The 17,579-nt window shown below is 43.2% G+C and overlaps 1 protein-coding gene across 2 annotated transcripts in view; it reads right to left on the bottom strand.

The window, feature by feature from the left end:
* Positions 1 to 17,579, bottom strand: part of TMEM248 (transmembrane protein 248) — a 77,923-nt gene that overhangs the window by 53,697 nt on the left and 6,647 nt on the right. The window contains exons 1-2 of one of the 2 annotated variants that reach the window (XM_029612307.1): positions 516 to 592; positions 103 to 279 (exon numbers count right to left, since the gene is read on the bottom strand). In XM_029612307.1, the coding sequence (XP_029468167.1) occupies positions 103 to 261 (159 nt within the window). In that variant the 5' untranslated portion in view covers positions 262 to 279; positions 516 to 592. Of the gene's footprint in view, positions 1 to 102; positions 280 to 515; positions 593 to 17,579 lie in introns of those variants that run through there. The other variant, XM_029612306.1, reaches the window with a different exon arrangement.

Here is a 17,579-nt window from a genome sequence, read left to right as displayed (position 1 = left end):
TCCTTATGGAGTGTGTCAAACCATGTCCTAAACTTTCAGCAACATATTTTGTGGAAAGACAAGTCATTAATAAAAGAAGTGAAAATTCAGAATAACTCCTACCTCTGTCATTTCAGGTGATTTGATCTCCTTAATTTTAAAGAAATAACCCAGTGTCAGAAAAGCTATCGCCATGGCGCTTACGCTGAGCATAAAGACCACGAGTGGAGGCCGACTGCTGATGTAAACCTTCAGATTGTCCAGCAGATTGATGTTCAACATTGTTCTGATTCAACGCACCTGGAATTAAATGACATGCTAAGAACACATTTATTTATTTAACATAGAATTATGTTAACATAGAATTTAATTATAGAAAGGATTTTAAAAATGAACTTTTCAATTTTATAACACAATGAAACAAATTGGCCCATTAGTAGACTAATAGGACTTGCAATTTATAATTTAACCAGAATACTTCAGTCTAATTTCCTAATCAAACAAACTTCTACTTGTACATTTTAAGTCCTGCTTACTCATTTCATGCTTGGTCTATAACATTCAGCTCCATAAAGGTTTTTTTAGGTTTTTTTTTTTTTTTACCCAAGTACAATGTTGCATGTCAAAAGTTCCACAAGGTCATTTCACAGTGATGTCATAATACTACAGACAAAGGTGCCACAGACAGACTATGATCTCATTAATGACCTGTAATACAGTGGGACTGCAATTGAGCATGTTCACGCAGGGCTATAAGGTGCGCACATCTTCTGTAACAATGTATTACTTACACAATGCGGCAGTGGCCAATTGCCTGGAAAAAGGGAGCCTGCACTGTTGATCTTATCCTCTAGATGCATGAAAAATTAGGTTTGTACAAGGAGTGTTCAAATAAGAGAATTGTTTCAGATAGTTATACATAAGCCAGATTTGTCTAAGATGGGTCCTTGAGGAAATTTGGGTTTTGAATGTTTACATGCTTCCTGTCTTTATGTAGAAAGCAGCTCTACAGTTTCCTAAAATGATACCTATGTTACAGGCCAATACATAAAGTGCGGCCGCAGTTACCCTGCTTCTAACCCGCTTTCTACTCACAATTTGGCCGCGTTAGTCCAACCTGCGATTCACTATCCCTTTTAACCCATCCTTACCGCTTCTTTAAATCAACAGGTAACCCCTTCCGCCCGCGGCATGTATATGAGATGTAAACGATCGGATTAGCTATTCCCTCCCATACAGTAACGCGCGCCCCGATTATCGCTTTTTAAACCTGCAGTTTTGCCGCGCGTTTAACCTGCTAATTTACCACCTACCCGTACCCCTGTATTAGAGGCAGGGGTAAGGGTAGGCGGCAAACTTTCCCCCAGCCCCCACTCACCTGCCCTGGCCGCGTCCATGGGTGCTGGTCTCCGGGGCAGCCCCAGTCCTCTCTCCCCTCCTCCCAAAGCAACTTTAACCAAAAGAAAACCTAAAAACCTAAAATCCCCTCCTCCCGAAGCAGGGCGAAAAGCGACTCGACATGTAAAGTATTGTGAATAAGTGTAGCCAAAGTAAACTTACTTTTTCTTTCTTTCAGCCCTCTCTGCCCTCCTCCGGAGGCGCGCACCGCGGCTCCCCTGCCTCCCGGGGGCAGCCAGCGGCGAAGGCGGCTTCCAGCGGCCCCCGCCGGCGAAGATGGACGAACGCACGCCCGTCCATGTGCTTTCGCTGGCTTGAGCGCCCGTCCATCTTCGCCGGCGGGGGCCGCTGGGATCCACTTCCTGGTACCTGTCATTTCAAACGTCATTTGAAATGACAGGTACCAGCGCACCCAGGATACTGTATAGGCGCTGTATAGCGCCTATACAGTAAAATGGATTGCACTTCATGGACGCGGCTTGCATTTGCATGCCATTTAAATAGAGTATCGAGCGGTATGCGATCCGAACTGTGCGTGCAGCAAACGCGGGTGCGCCCGGCCCTAACGCACCTCTTTCTAACGCACCTCACTGTATCGGCCCGTTAAGAGAGGAATAGAGTAATCCAATTATTCACTTGTTGTATTACACACAGATAATCACCAGCTGTACAAAACATTCCTCTTCAAATCCCACTTTTCCTTTCATGACTATTTGTATTTAATATGCATTACTTATAGGTGCTTTTTAAAATCAAAGTAATCAAAATTATGCATATTTATAAATTATGTAACATTTATAAACTTTTCACTAGGAGTTTGCATTCATTCTGAAATGACAAACACAACAAAACTGTTTCATAGCATATCGTTTCAAAATGAAACACAAAACCCAGCTAAATTAATTGGGCTTTTCCTTTTGGTTTCAAAATGCACCTGAAAAAAAAACCACAAAACGTGACCCTCCCCATCTTCCCATTCTCACCAAATGATCGATCTGATCTCGTTCAAAAGGAATGCAATCCCCTGGTGCTCCTGCCCCGCTGGGGCCTGTTGTCAAAATAGCAGCAGCCAGCCCCAGTGCCATCACTTTGTACATCTGTGCGACAGAATGGGGTCTGCCTCAAGGCCAGCTGGCACAATTTTGACAGCAAGATCCGGAGGGGCAGAAGTGACTGGGGAATCACCCATGCTCCATTTTCAACCCCACAGATGGGGTAAGATCATGTGTCTGGGGAAGGTGGCAGCTTCACTTTTGTATTTTGGTGGCACTGAGGGGTTTTTTTGCAGCAGGGGAGGGAGGAAGGGAAACTGGCCCCTTCATTTTGTTTCAATTAACACAACACATGAAATAAGCAAAATGAAACCAAAACATTTTTCTGTGCACATCCCTACTTTTCAGTGATCAGATTCTGCTGAATTTCAATGGGAAAAATCCCAGGACTACAGTTGGCCTTTGTACAAAACTTGAATCGGATCGGTCCACTTTAAACGAACATGAGAAATGCCATCTTGGGTCAGACCATCGAGCCCCGCATCCTGTCTCCAATAGCAGCCAATCGGGATCTGTTGGAAGTACCCAACAGATCCCTATGAGGAATCCATTCTGTTCACGCCCACCATTAAGAGGTGGCAATTCCCAAGAATACCAGGCTAAAATTGGACATGGACCTGCCATCCAGAAACTTGTCCAAATCCTTTTTTTTTTTTTTTTTTTTTTTTTTAAATCCAGCCGTACTACTGGCCTCGGCCACATCCTCCAGTAACCAATTCCACAACTTAAATGTGTTTTAAATCTGCCACCAATTAAATTCATGGGGCATCCCTTAGTCCTACTTACTTGTTCCACACTCACTCATGATTTTATAAACCGTTACCAAATCCCCTTTCCAAGCAGAACCACCCTAAATCTGCTTCTCGCCCTACCCTGTACCTTTTATTGTGCCTCTAGATGGACAGGCAGATTGAACCGCCACATAATGGCTTTTCAGATGGGATGAAAAAGCACTAAAAACCATTTTAAAACATCACACATTTATAAAACTTAGGAATTTTAAAAGCAATGAAAAAGCATATGTAGTAATATCAACATTTCCGATATTGTTCGGGTTGCTAGACGGGTTGCAGTAGTAGGTTTTTTTTGTTTTTTTATTTATTTATTTTTAGGGAAAAGTACAGGGGTAGGATGCACAGAATAATCTGGGATAAAACAGGCCAGAAGTTCAGAGCAGCTAGCAATGTTTTCAGGTCTATCTGGCATTTCAGGTAGATGTATTTTTTAGATGTAAAAATTGTATTTAATGAAAAAGCAATGATCACTGAGCTCCCATACACTCTGGATCTTTTTAATCTATATTGCCTCTGACGACAAGAGTCCAAGCCAAGCCTGAAGCTTCTGAATGCAATCTGCTATGTATCCTGCTAATACTACAGAGCAGCAGCTTCCCAAATTTGGTCCTTAATGGCCACAGACAGGTGTGGTTTTCAGGATATCTGAAATAAATATTCATGAAAGTACATTTTAGTCTAACCACCAGGTTGTTTTCTAGTTTGGTTAGCCTGAAAATCAGGATCTGAGGGTTCTAGAGGACCAGATTTGGAGCACAGGATTTGGTGAGAAAGGTAACGGTGGTGGGGCCACTTGGCAATAGTGATCATAATATGATCAAGTTTGATTTAATGACTGGAAGGGGACAGTAAGTAAATCCACGGCTCTCGTGCTAAACTTTTAAAAGGGAAACTGATAAAATGAGAAAAATAGTTAGAAAAAACTGAAAGGAGCAGCTACAAAGGTAAAACGTGTGCAAGAGGCGTGGACATTGTTAAAAAATATCATCCTAGACGCACAGTCCAGATGTATTCCACACATTAAGAAAGGTGGAAGGAAGGCAAAACGATTACCGGCATGGTTAAAAGGTGAGGTGAAAAAGGCTATTTTAGCCAAAAGATCTTCATTCAAAAATTGGAAGAAGGATCCAACAGAAGAAAATAGGATAAAGCATAAACGTTGGCAAGTTAAATATAAGACATTGATAAGACAGGCTAAGAGAGAATTTGAAAAGAAGTTGGCCGTAGAGGCAAAAACTCACAATAAAAAAACTTTTTAAAATATATCCGAAGCAGAAAGCCTGCAAGGGAGTCAGTTAGACCGTTAGATGACTGAGTGATTAAAGGCCAGTTAGCCCGACTTCAGTGCCAGGAAAAATAGTGGAAACTATTCTAAAGATCAAAATCACAGAACATATAGAACGACATCATTTAATGGAACAAAGTCAGCATGGCTTTACCCAAGGCAAGTCTTGCCTCACAAATCTGCTTCACTTTTTTGAAGGGGTTAATAAAAACATGTAGATAAAGGTGAACCGGTAGATGTAGTGTTTTTGGATTGACAAAGCTCCCTAACAAAAGATCTGAGAACCCAACCCAACCTCAAAACGTTCAAAAAAAGACTTAAAAACATTGCTGTTTCGCAAATTCTACACTGCCTGTCATACTTCTGAACATCCTAACTCCCAATCGAACTTTCATCCAAAAACCTCAAAATAACTTCTCTCCAACCAGAACAAACAAACCCTCCTCCTCCCACATGATACTTACTAGACTCGAAATGTTTAACCTGTTTAATATGCACATTGTTATACTTTTGCACAATTAAGAGAGTTACAATTTAAATTTTGTAAACAGTTATGATGGCTTTACCGAATGATGGTATATAAAACTCAAATAAATAAAATAAATAAATAGATAAATGAGAGGCTTCTAGGAAAAGTAAAAAGTCATGGGATAGGAGGCGATGTCCTTTCGTGGATTGCAAACTGGCTAAAAGACAGGAAACAGAGAGTAGGATTAAATGGACAATTTTCTCAGGGGAGGGGGATGGGCAGTGGAGTGCCTCAGGGATCTGTACTTGGACTGGCGCTTTTCAATATATATATATTGAAATAATCTGGAAAGGAATACGACGAGTGAGATAATCAAATTTGCAGATGACATAAAATTATTCATAGTAGTTAAATCACAAGAGGATTGTGAAAAATTGCAGGAGAACCTTGTGAGACTGGAAAATTGGACATCCAAATGGCAGATGAAATTTAATGTGGATAAGGGCAAGGTGATGCATATAGGGATAAATAACCCTTGCTGTAGTTACACGATGTTAGGTTCCATAATAGGAGCTACCACCCAGGAAAAAGATCTAGGCATCATAGTGATAATACATTGAAATCGTTGGCTCAGTGTGCTGCGCAGTCAAAAAAGCAAACAATGTTAGGATGACACTAAGATCTGCAACAGAGTGGACACGCTGGAAGGAGTGGAGAGAATGAGACGGGATTTAAGGAAACTGGAAGAGTGGTCGAAGATATGGCAGCTGAGATTCAATGCCAAGAAGTGCAAAGTCGTGCCTATGGGGAGTGGAAATCCGAATGAACTGTATTCGATGGGGGGGAAAGGCTGATGTGCACGGAGCAGGAGAGAGACCTTGGGGTGATAGTGTCTAACAATATGAAGTCTGCGAAACAATGCGACAAGGCGATAGCAAAAGCCAGAAGAATGCTGGGATGCATAGAGAGAGGAATATCGAGTAAGAAAAGGGAAGTGATTATCCCCTTGTACAGGTCCTTGGTGAGGCCTCACCTGGAGTACTGTGTTCAGTTCTGGAGACCGTATCTACAAAAAGACAAGGACAAGATGGAAGCGGTACAGAGAAGGGCGACCAGAAAGGTGGAGGGTCTTCATCGGAGGACATACGAGGAGAGATTGAAGAATCTAAATATGTACTCCCTGGAGGAAAGGAGGAGCAGGGGTGATATGATTCAGACTTTCAGATACTTGAAAAACTTTAATGATCCAAAGACAACGACAAACCTTTTCTGTCAGAAAAAAATCAGCAGAACCAGAGGTCACGAGCTGAGGCTCCAGGGAGGAAGACTAAGAACCAATGTCAGGAAGTATTTCTTCACGGAAAGGGTGGTGGATGCCTGGAATGCCCTTCCGGAGGAAGTGGTGGTCTAAAACTGTGAACGACTTCAAAGGGGCATGGGATAAACACTGTGGATCCATCAAGTCTAGAGGGCGTGAATAAAGTGGAGGCAGCAAAACACTGCACGGAGCGGCAGTAGCCACAGCGGCAGTAGCCACAGAGGCATTCACGGAGCGGGATGCCAGTGGCCAGTAGTTGGTGTTCCACCTTCACGGAGCGGAAGGATGGAGGGCTGCTATCTCCAAAAAAATAAAAAAAATAAATAAAAACAGGGGGTGAGTAAGAGTATGGGGCAAGGGGGTGGCCTGCTTGTTACAGCGGTTGCTACCCTTATTGAGCTGGATGTCACTTGGATGCAGATACGGAGCTGCTCTCTAAATTGGTGGTAGGGTGGAGGGGAAATAGGGCTGGAGGGTACTGGAAGCAGATACGGAGCTGCTCTCTAAATTGGTGGTAGGGTGGAGGGGAATTAGGGCTGGAGGATACTGGAAGCCAATAGTAACAGGTGGGAGAGAGAAAAAGAGAAAAAAAATGGATAAAGTGCGTAGCTTGCTGGGCAGACTTGATGGGCCGTTTGGTCTTCTTCTGCCGTCATTTCTATGTTTCTATTAGAAAGGGAATGGTGAATAAAATGGAAAATGTCATAATGCCTCTGAATCGCTCCATGGTGAGACCGCACCTTGAAAACTGTGTAGAATTCTGGTTACCACATCTCAAAAAAAATATAGTTGCGATGGAGAAGGTACAGAGAAGGGCGACCAAAATGATAAAGGGGATGGAACAGCTCCCCGTGAGGAAAGACTAAACAGGTTAAGACTGCTCAGCTTGGAGAAGAGACAGCTGAGGCGGGATGTGATAGAGGTGTTTAAAATCATGAGAGGTCTAGAACAGGTAAATATGAATCGGTTATTTACTCTTTCGGATAATAGAAGGACTAGGGAGCACTCCATGAAGTTAGCACGTAGCACATTTAAAACTAATCAGAGAAAGTTTTTTTTTCACTCAATGCACAATTAAACGCTGAAATTTGTTGCCAGGGAATGTGGTTAGTGCAGTTAGTGTTGTGTTTAAAAAAGGATTGGATAGGTTCTTGGAGGAGAAGTCCATTACTGCTATTAATCAAATTGGAATATAGTATAGATTAATAGCCACTGCTATTACTAGCATCAGTAGCATGGGATAGACTTACTTTTTGGGTACTTGCCAGGTTCTTGTGGCCTGGTTTGGCCACTGTTGGAAACAGGATGCTAGGCTTGATGGACCCTTGGTCTGACCCAGTATGCATTGTTATGTTCTTAACCCACTGCTATGGCATCTCAGAAGAGGAAGAAAACCAAGATCCAGCATATTCCAGAGCCTACTTTCAACACACTCATTTTTTCAAGGATGCAAGCTTTCTCTCAAAATGTACATACCTGCAGCTACAAAGAAGTGCTGAAGCACATGCAAGAATGGTCAAACATGTATTTTTGGACAGTGGGACCTACTGCTTTAGTATATTGATAAGAGAAAAAATTTGACAGAAGTCATTCTGCAAACATAGGGACAGAGTAATTCCCTCTAACTATATATGAAGGTAGACCGATTTCAGTGAGCCTTGTATCAAGACCTAATGAATTTTTGATCCAATACACTAAACCCAATAGCTTGGGGGAAAAAAAAAAATCTGTTGATTCTGCTTCTAAAGCAGGCACTGAAACCTGAACACATCTGATGCTTTCTGGATGAGACACTTGACAGCCCAGAGTTAAGGCCATAAATTAAACCTAGATACTGTCCCACTTTCCTCTCAAATAAGTGCATGCTCCTTTGTTCTACAATGCATAAAGGAAATTTATATTAAAAAGATATTTTAAATTTTTCATTTGCAACAGCCTGGGGTTTTCCCCTCTATTTTACAACTCCCCTCTCTTTCCCGCCACCACCTAACCCTTCTATTGCAGTAACCATCTTTTGGCCAGGAGCCACACAGCAGTTCTCGTCAGAACCAGGTACACATACAGCACAAGTACTGCCAGCAGGTGTCACCACTGAGCAAAGGCTCAGACTCCCTCCCCTTTCCCCACCCCCCTAGATTGAGCACTGCTTCCCCAGCCCCAGCTGCCCGGTTCCTTCCATTGAGTTGGCCTCTCGGTAACTGCGTTTTAAAATTCCCAGCTCTTCAGTTTTTCATGCTAAGATTTCTTTCTTATTTCCCACTTTTTGGCATAAAAAAGGTGTACATCTTTTATTTGGCACATCCACCCCCATTTTTAAAAAGACATTCCTTGTGTGGGTTCCCCCATGCTACAGATCATTTCTTCATTTGCATCAGCCTGTAAAGGGTACCAGCCAGGGAAAGCAGAGCAGAACTCAGATTCAATAGTCAGAGGGGAGGAGTACGGCAGAGCACAGCTTCCAAAAAAAAAAAAAACACAAAAAAAAAACTTAAGAAATTTTATACAAATCTAAATGAAGGAGCTTATTGGACGTCAGACTGTCAAATAAATCACCTAAGGCTGTTTGTGCTAGTATGGCTTCTCTCATACGAGCTAAGAGATCGTTTGTTTTCATTTAATAAGCTTCTTTTCCTTGGCATGGAAAGGGAGGCCTGCAGGTTTTTTCAATGCAAATATTAAACAGTAACTCAATCCATTAGATATGGACACATGCCGTCATTACTGTAATTTTGAGAGTGTATATCCACAGATGTCAACACAGTATTACAGGGGAGCAAAAATAAATAAATAAAGAGTAAGAAAATTGTGACAAGGACAAGTTGATGCAAATTTTAACTGCAGAAAGGAACTCTTTTTCCAGCATCCATGGCCAGAGGAGGTAGGATCTGCTGAGCAGCACAGGCCAGGGTGCGATATCACCAACCAGGCATCTGACAGCTTTTCCATTTCCGCCTCATACTGGTCACGGTTTCCCTGCTAAGCTTCCGAAATCCTGTGTCAGGAGAGTAAACTGCTTCCAAGGGCAATCCAGAGAAGACGTCCTCAAGCTTTTATTTATTATGGGGCACTGGCCGCAGACCTGCCTGCCTACCAAACAAATCCTAAGCTCCGTCACAGCTATGGAAAAACCACTGTGCTGGGGTGACGGAAGGTAGCTGGCCTCGTTAACAGCTAAATGGTCTTCCCACAGGGATCACACGCTTGCCAAATTTAAAAAAATCCCTGATTTTAATAAGTCCTACTTAGTAAGGGCACACAGAATTTGAGACACCCCCCCCCCCCAAAACCCTTATAGGTCACAGGTGTGACTGCCAAAAATAGAAATTTAAAGGTATTCAAACTAAAAACACATTCCATGATCAGATTCACCCGTGGGGACAGAAACACGAGAAGTGCTTCTGGTATTTCACACACACACACACACACACACACACACACACACACACACACACACGTTTTACTGTTAGCATCTGCACAACCGATCATTTGACTTACAACTGGCACTTTCGGCATCACCGCATGACAGCATCTCATGATGGGGAGCAGGAAGGCGCAGATCACGCTTTGCAACAAGAATCTAAACATCAAAGTTTAACTTTACTGTTATCGGCCCGAGAGAGAGCAAGGAAGCCAGCTCAGAAATCAGAGCGTAATACACACAACACTCAGGGCAGTTGTATGGCCTTCAACTTAGCGCTACAGTATTCTTCTGTGAAAACAGTGCATGTGCAACACCAGAACTTAGAGTCCTTTCTGAAGCCAGACTCAAGGATTAGAGGACAATGTAACACAACACATCAATATTCACAGCTGACAAATAGTTGGCCAAGTTGCACCACTCACATACAGATGTACAGTATCTAACTCAGCATCAACACCCGAAGGAAGAAAAAAACCCAACTTATTTAATAAGTCATTACCTCTGCACAAAAATATTTTTTCCTGTTAATTCTCTTTCCTTGACTGATGCTAGACCAGTCCATTACACTTGGGATTTCCCTGCTCCTCAGCTGCTGGACATAGCAGGCATACTCTTTTCATGACCTCATTCTTGGCTATAAGAGGGGAGTGGCCATAGACCCTTGCCAGTAGCCTATTGTCAAAACAACCAGACAAGGACGCTATTCTTACCTCTTTTCTGATTCTCTCTCTCTATATTTTTTTTTCAATCCCTCAAGGTTATTCCTCCATTCAGGGAAAGGCAAAAAGAGGGGAGAGAAAAGAGGAAGAGAATGAGTCAGATTACCTCAGACATCTCCATTTGTGGCCCTCTATATTCTAGTGTGGGGGCCAGACTGGACTAGCAGGATTCAAGGAAAGAAAATTAGCAGATAAGAACAATTTACCTTCCTTTTTCTTCTGCTAGACCAGTCCATTATATTTGGGCGATACAAAAGCTATTCCCTTGGCCGGGTGGACTGAAGACAAGGCTGCCTCAAGTATCCTGGACGCAAAGGCCATTTCTTTCTTCATTTGTACATCCAGCCTGTAATATTTGGAAAACAAGGGCAGGGATGAGCAGATGGTAGCCCTGCAGGTTTCCCCTGGGGAGACAAAATGATGCCTCTGCCCAGGAAGATACCTGCGCTCTTGTAGTGTGTGCATGGAGCACCGCTGTTGCTGAGTATATATGCCAAGGAGATGGCTTCTTTGACCTGTCCTACTATCATGGCCTTAAGTGGATGATTTTCCTTTTCCATGGTCCACTGAACAGCATGAACAGCCTATGGGATTTCTTAAAAGGGTACATCACCATCAAGTGTCGTAATATCACACAGCTCACCTCCAGTAGGTGAAGGTGCCCCCCCCCCCCCCCTCTTCTGCCTACTTTCCTCACTCCTGAAAGCTGGAGCAAACAATACCAGATTCAGATGGAAGGTAGACACCACCTTTGGAAGGAATGAGGGCACTGGTTTAAAGATGACAGAGTTAGGAGAGATTAGTAAATAGGGCATGAGAAGGCCTGCATCTCCAAAATCAGTCTGGCAGAGCAGATTGCTACCAAGAAGGTAGTTCTCTAATGACAGATTCTTGCTTCAAAGGATGCTCCTACGAATGCTGTAAAGAACCAGATTAAGATCCCACTAACGAAAGATCAGTCTGAAAGGCGGGTGTATATGCTTAGTCCTTTTTTAAAAAGTGCCACCTCATCTGGGCGTGCAGTTCCCTGGGTGCCTTTAACGTGGCCCCTGCTGTAGGATATGGCTGCCACCTATACCTGCAATGAATCGAGAGCTAAGCCCTTTTCTAAGACGTGAGGGATTCATGGGATTCCTGACTTCAATGGAGAAGTTCTATTCTCCTGGCAGTAAGCCTTGGATAGTCTCTACACTAATCTAGGATAACGAGATTGAGCTGTTATGAGCCTTCAGCATAGGTGCTTCTACTGCCCGAGAGTATCCTCTGCTTCAAAGCTATGCCCTTTCAAGGGCCAGGCCATAAGATAAAATGGAGATGGGTCTTCCATTGGTACTGGACCCTGCCAGAGCAAACCCTGATATTTGGGGAGCTGCAGGGGGCCCCCACTAGGAGCCTTATTAGGCCTGCATACCATGGTTTATTTGGCCAGTCACTTCTGAGAGGTAATCCTCTATCTTTTTTTTTTTTTTTCCATCACTTTGCCTATCAAAGGCAAAGGCAGGAATACATACAGAAGCCTGTCCTTCGGCCAAGACCAGATCAAGGCATCTAACCCACTGGAACCTGCCTCTGTCGACTGAAGAAGAACCAGCCTGCCTTGTCATTGGCTCAGTTCACCACTAAGTGCGCATCTGGAACACCTCTTAGCTAAGCTCCCATTCACTCAAGCCCAGCCTGTTCCTGTTGAGAAAGTCTGTTTGCACAGTCTCCTTCCCTGCAATATGAGATGCTGACGAATAGGGCAAGTTCTCCTCCGCTCAACCCAGTATCCAACTTGCTTCCTTTGTAAGCCTGGGTCTGCGGGTGCCCCCTTGTTTATTCACTGCCGTGGCACTGTCTGAGAGGACTGACTGCCTTCCCTCTTTATCCTTGGCAGGAAGGCAGTACTCATTACCTCCAGGGAAAAAAGTGTTGCAGGCTGCCGGTCACAGTAGCATCGCCTGCCACAGCTCCTCTCTATTCCGGCTTAAAAAAAAAAGGTAAAGCGTTATTCTTTCATACCACCCGGAAGGAGCAGAGGCAGGGTGCAAAACAAGCAAGAGGAGGGAGGGGACGAGAGAGAGAGAGAGACTGTGATACACTAAAGGAAGTTATTTTTTTTTCTTCAAATAAGGCCAAGTCCTCTAGGATCCTATACTCTTTAAGTTGTAAGGGTCCTCCCCCTAGGGGGATCCTCAGTCCCTATGGAACCAGGGTCCCCTCCTGAGAAGCAGCTCACCGGGGGGGAAAATCAACCCCAAATGGTTGTAGCCCCAGGAGCTCAGCAAGCTCTACCAGGCCAGGAATGAACCCTGGTTGGAGCCCCAGGAGCTCAGCAAGCTCTACCAGGCCAGGCATGAACCCTGGTTCTGGAAGGTTCTAAAGAAAAAGAGTTCATCTGCATTTGTCTGCAGCTACAGAAAACAGAGACTACTGGCAAGGGCCTACGGTCACTCCCCTCTTATAGCCAAGAGTGAAGTCAACGTGGGTGTGCCCTTTATCTCCAGCAGCTGAGGAGCCAGGAAATTCTAAGTGTAATGGGCTGGTCTAGCAGAAGGAAAAGGAAGTGTGTGTTCCATTTTCTGCACTCTCAGCTGGATGCTTTTCGGAAGAAGTTCCTGGCTGATGGGTCAGAGAGCTACTGACAACAGAAAATTCTTCACAGGCAATGGTACAAAAGTACCAGGTTTTCAAGATAGGTTTTCCCACCAGGGGAAAGGAAAACCAGGCAGCGATATTCTGAATACCAAGAGGGAGGGGAATCCAGAGAAATGCTGCCACTAGAGAGGGAGCCCTGAAGCAGGAAGGAACTAGTTTAAAAGCACAGCACAGTGAGAGAGCAGATCACACAGCAGAACAGGAAGTGACACAGCGTGACATGAGGGACGATAAGATAAGGAAGAATCAAAAATACATTCTAAAGCAAGATAAATGCTATACTGAAGTGTGCAAGTGGAGAGCCTGAAGTAAAGGAACGGCACGGGAGGAACAGAGACAGACAGCTTCCTTAGCCAAGACCTGAAGTGGTTATAGACAGGTTTGGGGGAAGCCAGCCAAAAGTGTAGAGCTGGAGTCCAGAGAAGACAGAAAGTGCATGAAGCAGAAGATCACAGGCAGCTAAAGAGAACAATGTATCTGATATTAAACAAACAGCTGAACAGAGGACAGACCCATGCAAAGACAGAGAGCGATGAGTCAACGAAGGCACTAAGATTTTTAACAGAAGAGAAGAGAAGAATATCACAGAGGCTGGAAGAACCAGACTGTGGAAAAGTTAAGTTGAAAAGATTAGCCAGAATAGAGAGCATGTCTATTTTAGAAGCTGCCCAGAGGAGGCATTTGAGGAAAAAGGAAGGAAAAAGTGACATACATCACATATGAACAGCACGGTTAAGAGAAGCGATAGTTAAGAGAAAAGAAGAGCCAAAACTATGAATTGGGTCCAGTACCAAGTTCTGCAGGCTGCCATGTTCCAGGCCAGGAGCCTCTGCTATCATTTGGTGGCGATATTTAGTGGCCAAGTTCAGAGTCTGGGCTGAACTGGGAAGGGGATAAATTCCTGGGTAGCTACAAATGCAGGTTCAGGACACCATAACCCAACAGAAGCAGTTTCCAAAGGGAACAGGATGAAAGTGCCAGGCACTGATAAAAATAAATAAATAAAAGCCAAATTGAGACCAGTTGCATGCTGGTGGCATCTTCTCCGAAATTCACACACTGATCCCTCTTGATAACCAAAATGCTTGCTAGGCATATAGCCAGTCGTGGTAAAGTTTGACTATTATTATAATTGAAATTTTATTGACTGATAACTAACAGATATAGCAATACACAAATCATATCCATCAGTCAAATATAAACAACTACAATGTTCTTCCCCCCTCCCTAACCCTGTTGTAGTCCAAATGTAGAAAAACTACAGAAGAAATGCAAATGAAAATAAAAATATATGGTGTTAAACATGTGTCCTCTTAACCGTTGTAGAGGCTTTAGTAGCACACATTAGTTGGCTGAAGAGAGACCTTAGATCTTTATCTCAGAGTTTGGATTCTATCATAAGATAATCATGTGAGAGCCTAAATAACCCCTGCAGAGTAATAAAACATCTAGGCAACTCTGTATCTTACACATGCTTAGTAGGTGATAAGACACAGCGGCTTAAAAAAAAAAAAAAAAGCACAATACCTCTAATAGCTACGTGGACCACCACAGAACACAAGGATGCCACCACACCTTTTGAAAAGTAGGTAGTTGCTGGTGTCGGGAGGCGGTGATATAGGCCATGTGGTAGTAAAAACGTAAGCATGTGAGGACAGACCGTAGACAGGGAGCAATACTTTGTTGGCAACGCATAGCTATTTTGCAAATTGTTTAAGCCTTTGGTCGGGATGCTGAGCAAGGCTGCACTAGCACATGGGGACACTAATGCCCAGCACAGAGGACACCAGACCCAAAATTTGTCGCCAATATGCTCTAATTGATTCACAAGACCACCATATATGAAAAAAAGGACCCCTGTTGCCCACAGCCCCGCCAACATTTCTCTTCTCTCAAGGGGTACATTGCATGTATAAGGGTCGGAGTCAGATCTAGCACCTTATAAACAGTTCTCCTCTAAAGATGTAAAAACAGAGCTTTTACTGACAGTCAAAAATACCGAATCCCAATCGGAAGTACTCAAGGACATCTCATGGTCTTTCTCCCAAGCACGCATATGGGAAAAGGGTGGAGAAATTGTCCTTATTAAGCAGACACTGCCACTTAGAAACTGAGCTTTTAAGTTTGTCTTTTGGTCACAAAACCCTTCAAATAAAGTCTTGCCTTTCCATCCACAACAAAGTGACTTTCTGAGCTAGGATAAAACGCTGTATTTTAGCATATGCTAAGAACTCTGAGGTACCAAGACTATATTTATCCACCAGTTCTCTGAAAGTGATGAGAAGACCTTGAGATAGAAGGTTCTCCAACCGGAAAATACCCCGTTTCTTCCAAGAGTCGTAAGCTCTTTTGGCCATGCCTATACTGAAAAATGTAATGTGAAATAGGTGCGTTAGATAGAAATAATTCCCTTGCCCCCTGTCTTAGTTTTCCACTTGTCCCAAACTTTCAACATGACCATTAAGGTTGGTGGAGAGTTGTCCAAAGGGCGCCATGTAGATGTAGGCTGCCAAGGTACTGCAGAAATGTTTGACTATTATAAAAGAAAAACAAAAACACACACACAAGGGCACGATTTCAGTCTGCTCTAATCAGCAACGGCACATATGGTTCTAAATTAGAATAGGTTTGCTGACCTTGTTAAACAGAGCATAAAGATGCTTTTTCAACAGGTGAAGAAAGGTAGTCTTAAGTCTGAGCCTATAACTTTTTCACTTCTTAAAATCCTACGGAGCACGACAGGACGCAGGTTGGCACGCAGCATCAGGCTGGATACGCTGTGAGGTATGAGACTAAGAGCCTTCAGCTGCTCGGAAAGTGCCTGCATTCCTGTATAAACAAGCTCCCTGGAGTATTAATGCACTGAGAAAATGTCTCTCCCCACTTTGTATTCCACTGAAAAATGTTAACAGAGAACTACGGCAATAATTCAGCCAGCTGTGCATTAAGTGGATGCCTTGCTGGCTGCTGCACTTTAAACCAACATTTCACTATGTTGTGTTGCTATGTAAACTCACCTTCAAGGTACACAAATACAGCAATTTCTCTCTTAAGATAACTATAAAAGAACAGACCACACCTCAGGAGGATCTGATTTTGGATGTGGCATCTGATTTAAAATCAGCCCTCTCATATACTTTTTAATGTGGTAACTGTGACAGCGGAATATGCTTTAGGGAAGGGGCTCCCCCAACCTGCCCTGGAGGACCTCCAGACAGTCAGGTTTTCAGGGTGACCACAATGAATACGTAGGAGAGAAAATGAATTTGCATGCACTGCCTCCATACCATGCACATTCATCTCATGTCCTGAAAACCTGATTGGATGGGGGTCCCGTCAGGACAGGGTTGAGTACCTTAGAAATGTCAGAGAGACCACGTTTTACACTGTGATATAACAGGCAGGGTACTCCCCAAGGACCCTCTCTCAGAAACAGTGTAAAAGCTTAGGAGAAAAAGCAGCTCTCCATGACTGTGCACCCTGAATAGAAAAAGGTCCACAGAATCTGTTCTGAGCTTGTGTCATTTTACCATTCTGATAAAACTCATAAAAAAGGCAAAAGTGATGACTCTCTCTCTCTCTCTCTATACAAAGTACAGTTGTATCAGGAAACGACTAATCTTGTACTATTGACATAACCGAGTCAGAGGGTCTTAAACTCTAATCTTAAAATCCGCAGCTGGAAAACCAGGCTGGTAATGCTTGAGGGAGATGATGCTGCAGTGGGTGATGATGCTGCAGTGGGCTTCATATGTGGTGGGATCCTGAAGTAAAACAAACTCTCTCACACTACATGACCATGGACCTTATTTCTGAAAGGGGTGAGGATGGCTCAAGTTAAGGTGGTACTGTTTGATTTCCAACATGATTTTACAACTCTAATGAACTAAGGAGACCCTATATAGAGTAAAAGAAAATCATCTGTTCCCATTCAGTAATAGATGTTCAATAACTTGATAAATCTCAAAACAAGAAAAAACAAGAGCTCAGGAAAGCTGAGAGATTGTAAATCTATGCATCTGTGTGATGCAGAGTAACCAATTGTCCTCATACAGAAGTACCCACTTCTCACCCAATATGTAAACAAGCAGCCAGGGATATTACACAGATCTTGCATGGTAGCATGCAGAAACCTTCCGAGGTTCGGTATCTCTTTACCCATTCATGTTGCAATGTCTTTGAATTGCAGGAATACAGACAGCACTTCAGTCAGGCATGTTGAAAGAAAAATCTTATGCAATTGTAAAATCAAAATGCTCTGGGGCTCAAGACATGAAATTTTAGATCGTGGGAAAAAAAAAAAAACCCCAACTAACCAACAGCAGTTCACACCTAGACAAAAAAAACAAAACACAATACCCACCACCAAACTTTTGATAGAGAACAAAAAAAAGAAGAGGAAAACTACAGCGACCTAGCCACCAGGAAAAATGTTTTCTTGCCTATTTTTACTTTTATTTCTTTTCCTTTTGGCTCTCCCTCTCTATAGGCCAGCGTCTCTCTCTTG

Source organism: Rhinatrema bivittatum, chromosome 8, assembly GCF_901001135.1.
Source record: "Rhinatrema bivittatum chromosome 8, aRhiBiv1.1, whole genome shotgun sequence".
NCBI classification, from domain to species: Eukaryota; Metazoa; Chordata; class Amphibia; order Gymnophiona; family Rhinatrematidae; genus Rhinatrema; species Rhinatrema bivittatum.
The sequence above is the reverse complement of the archived record's forward strand: the minus strand, read 5'-3'. Positions and strand labels throughout refer to the sequence as shown.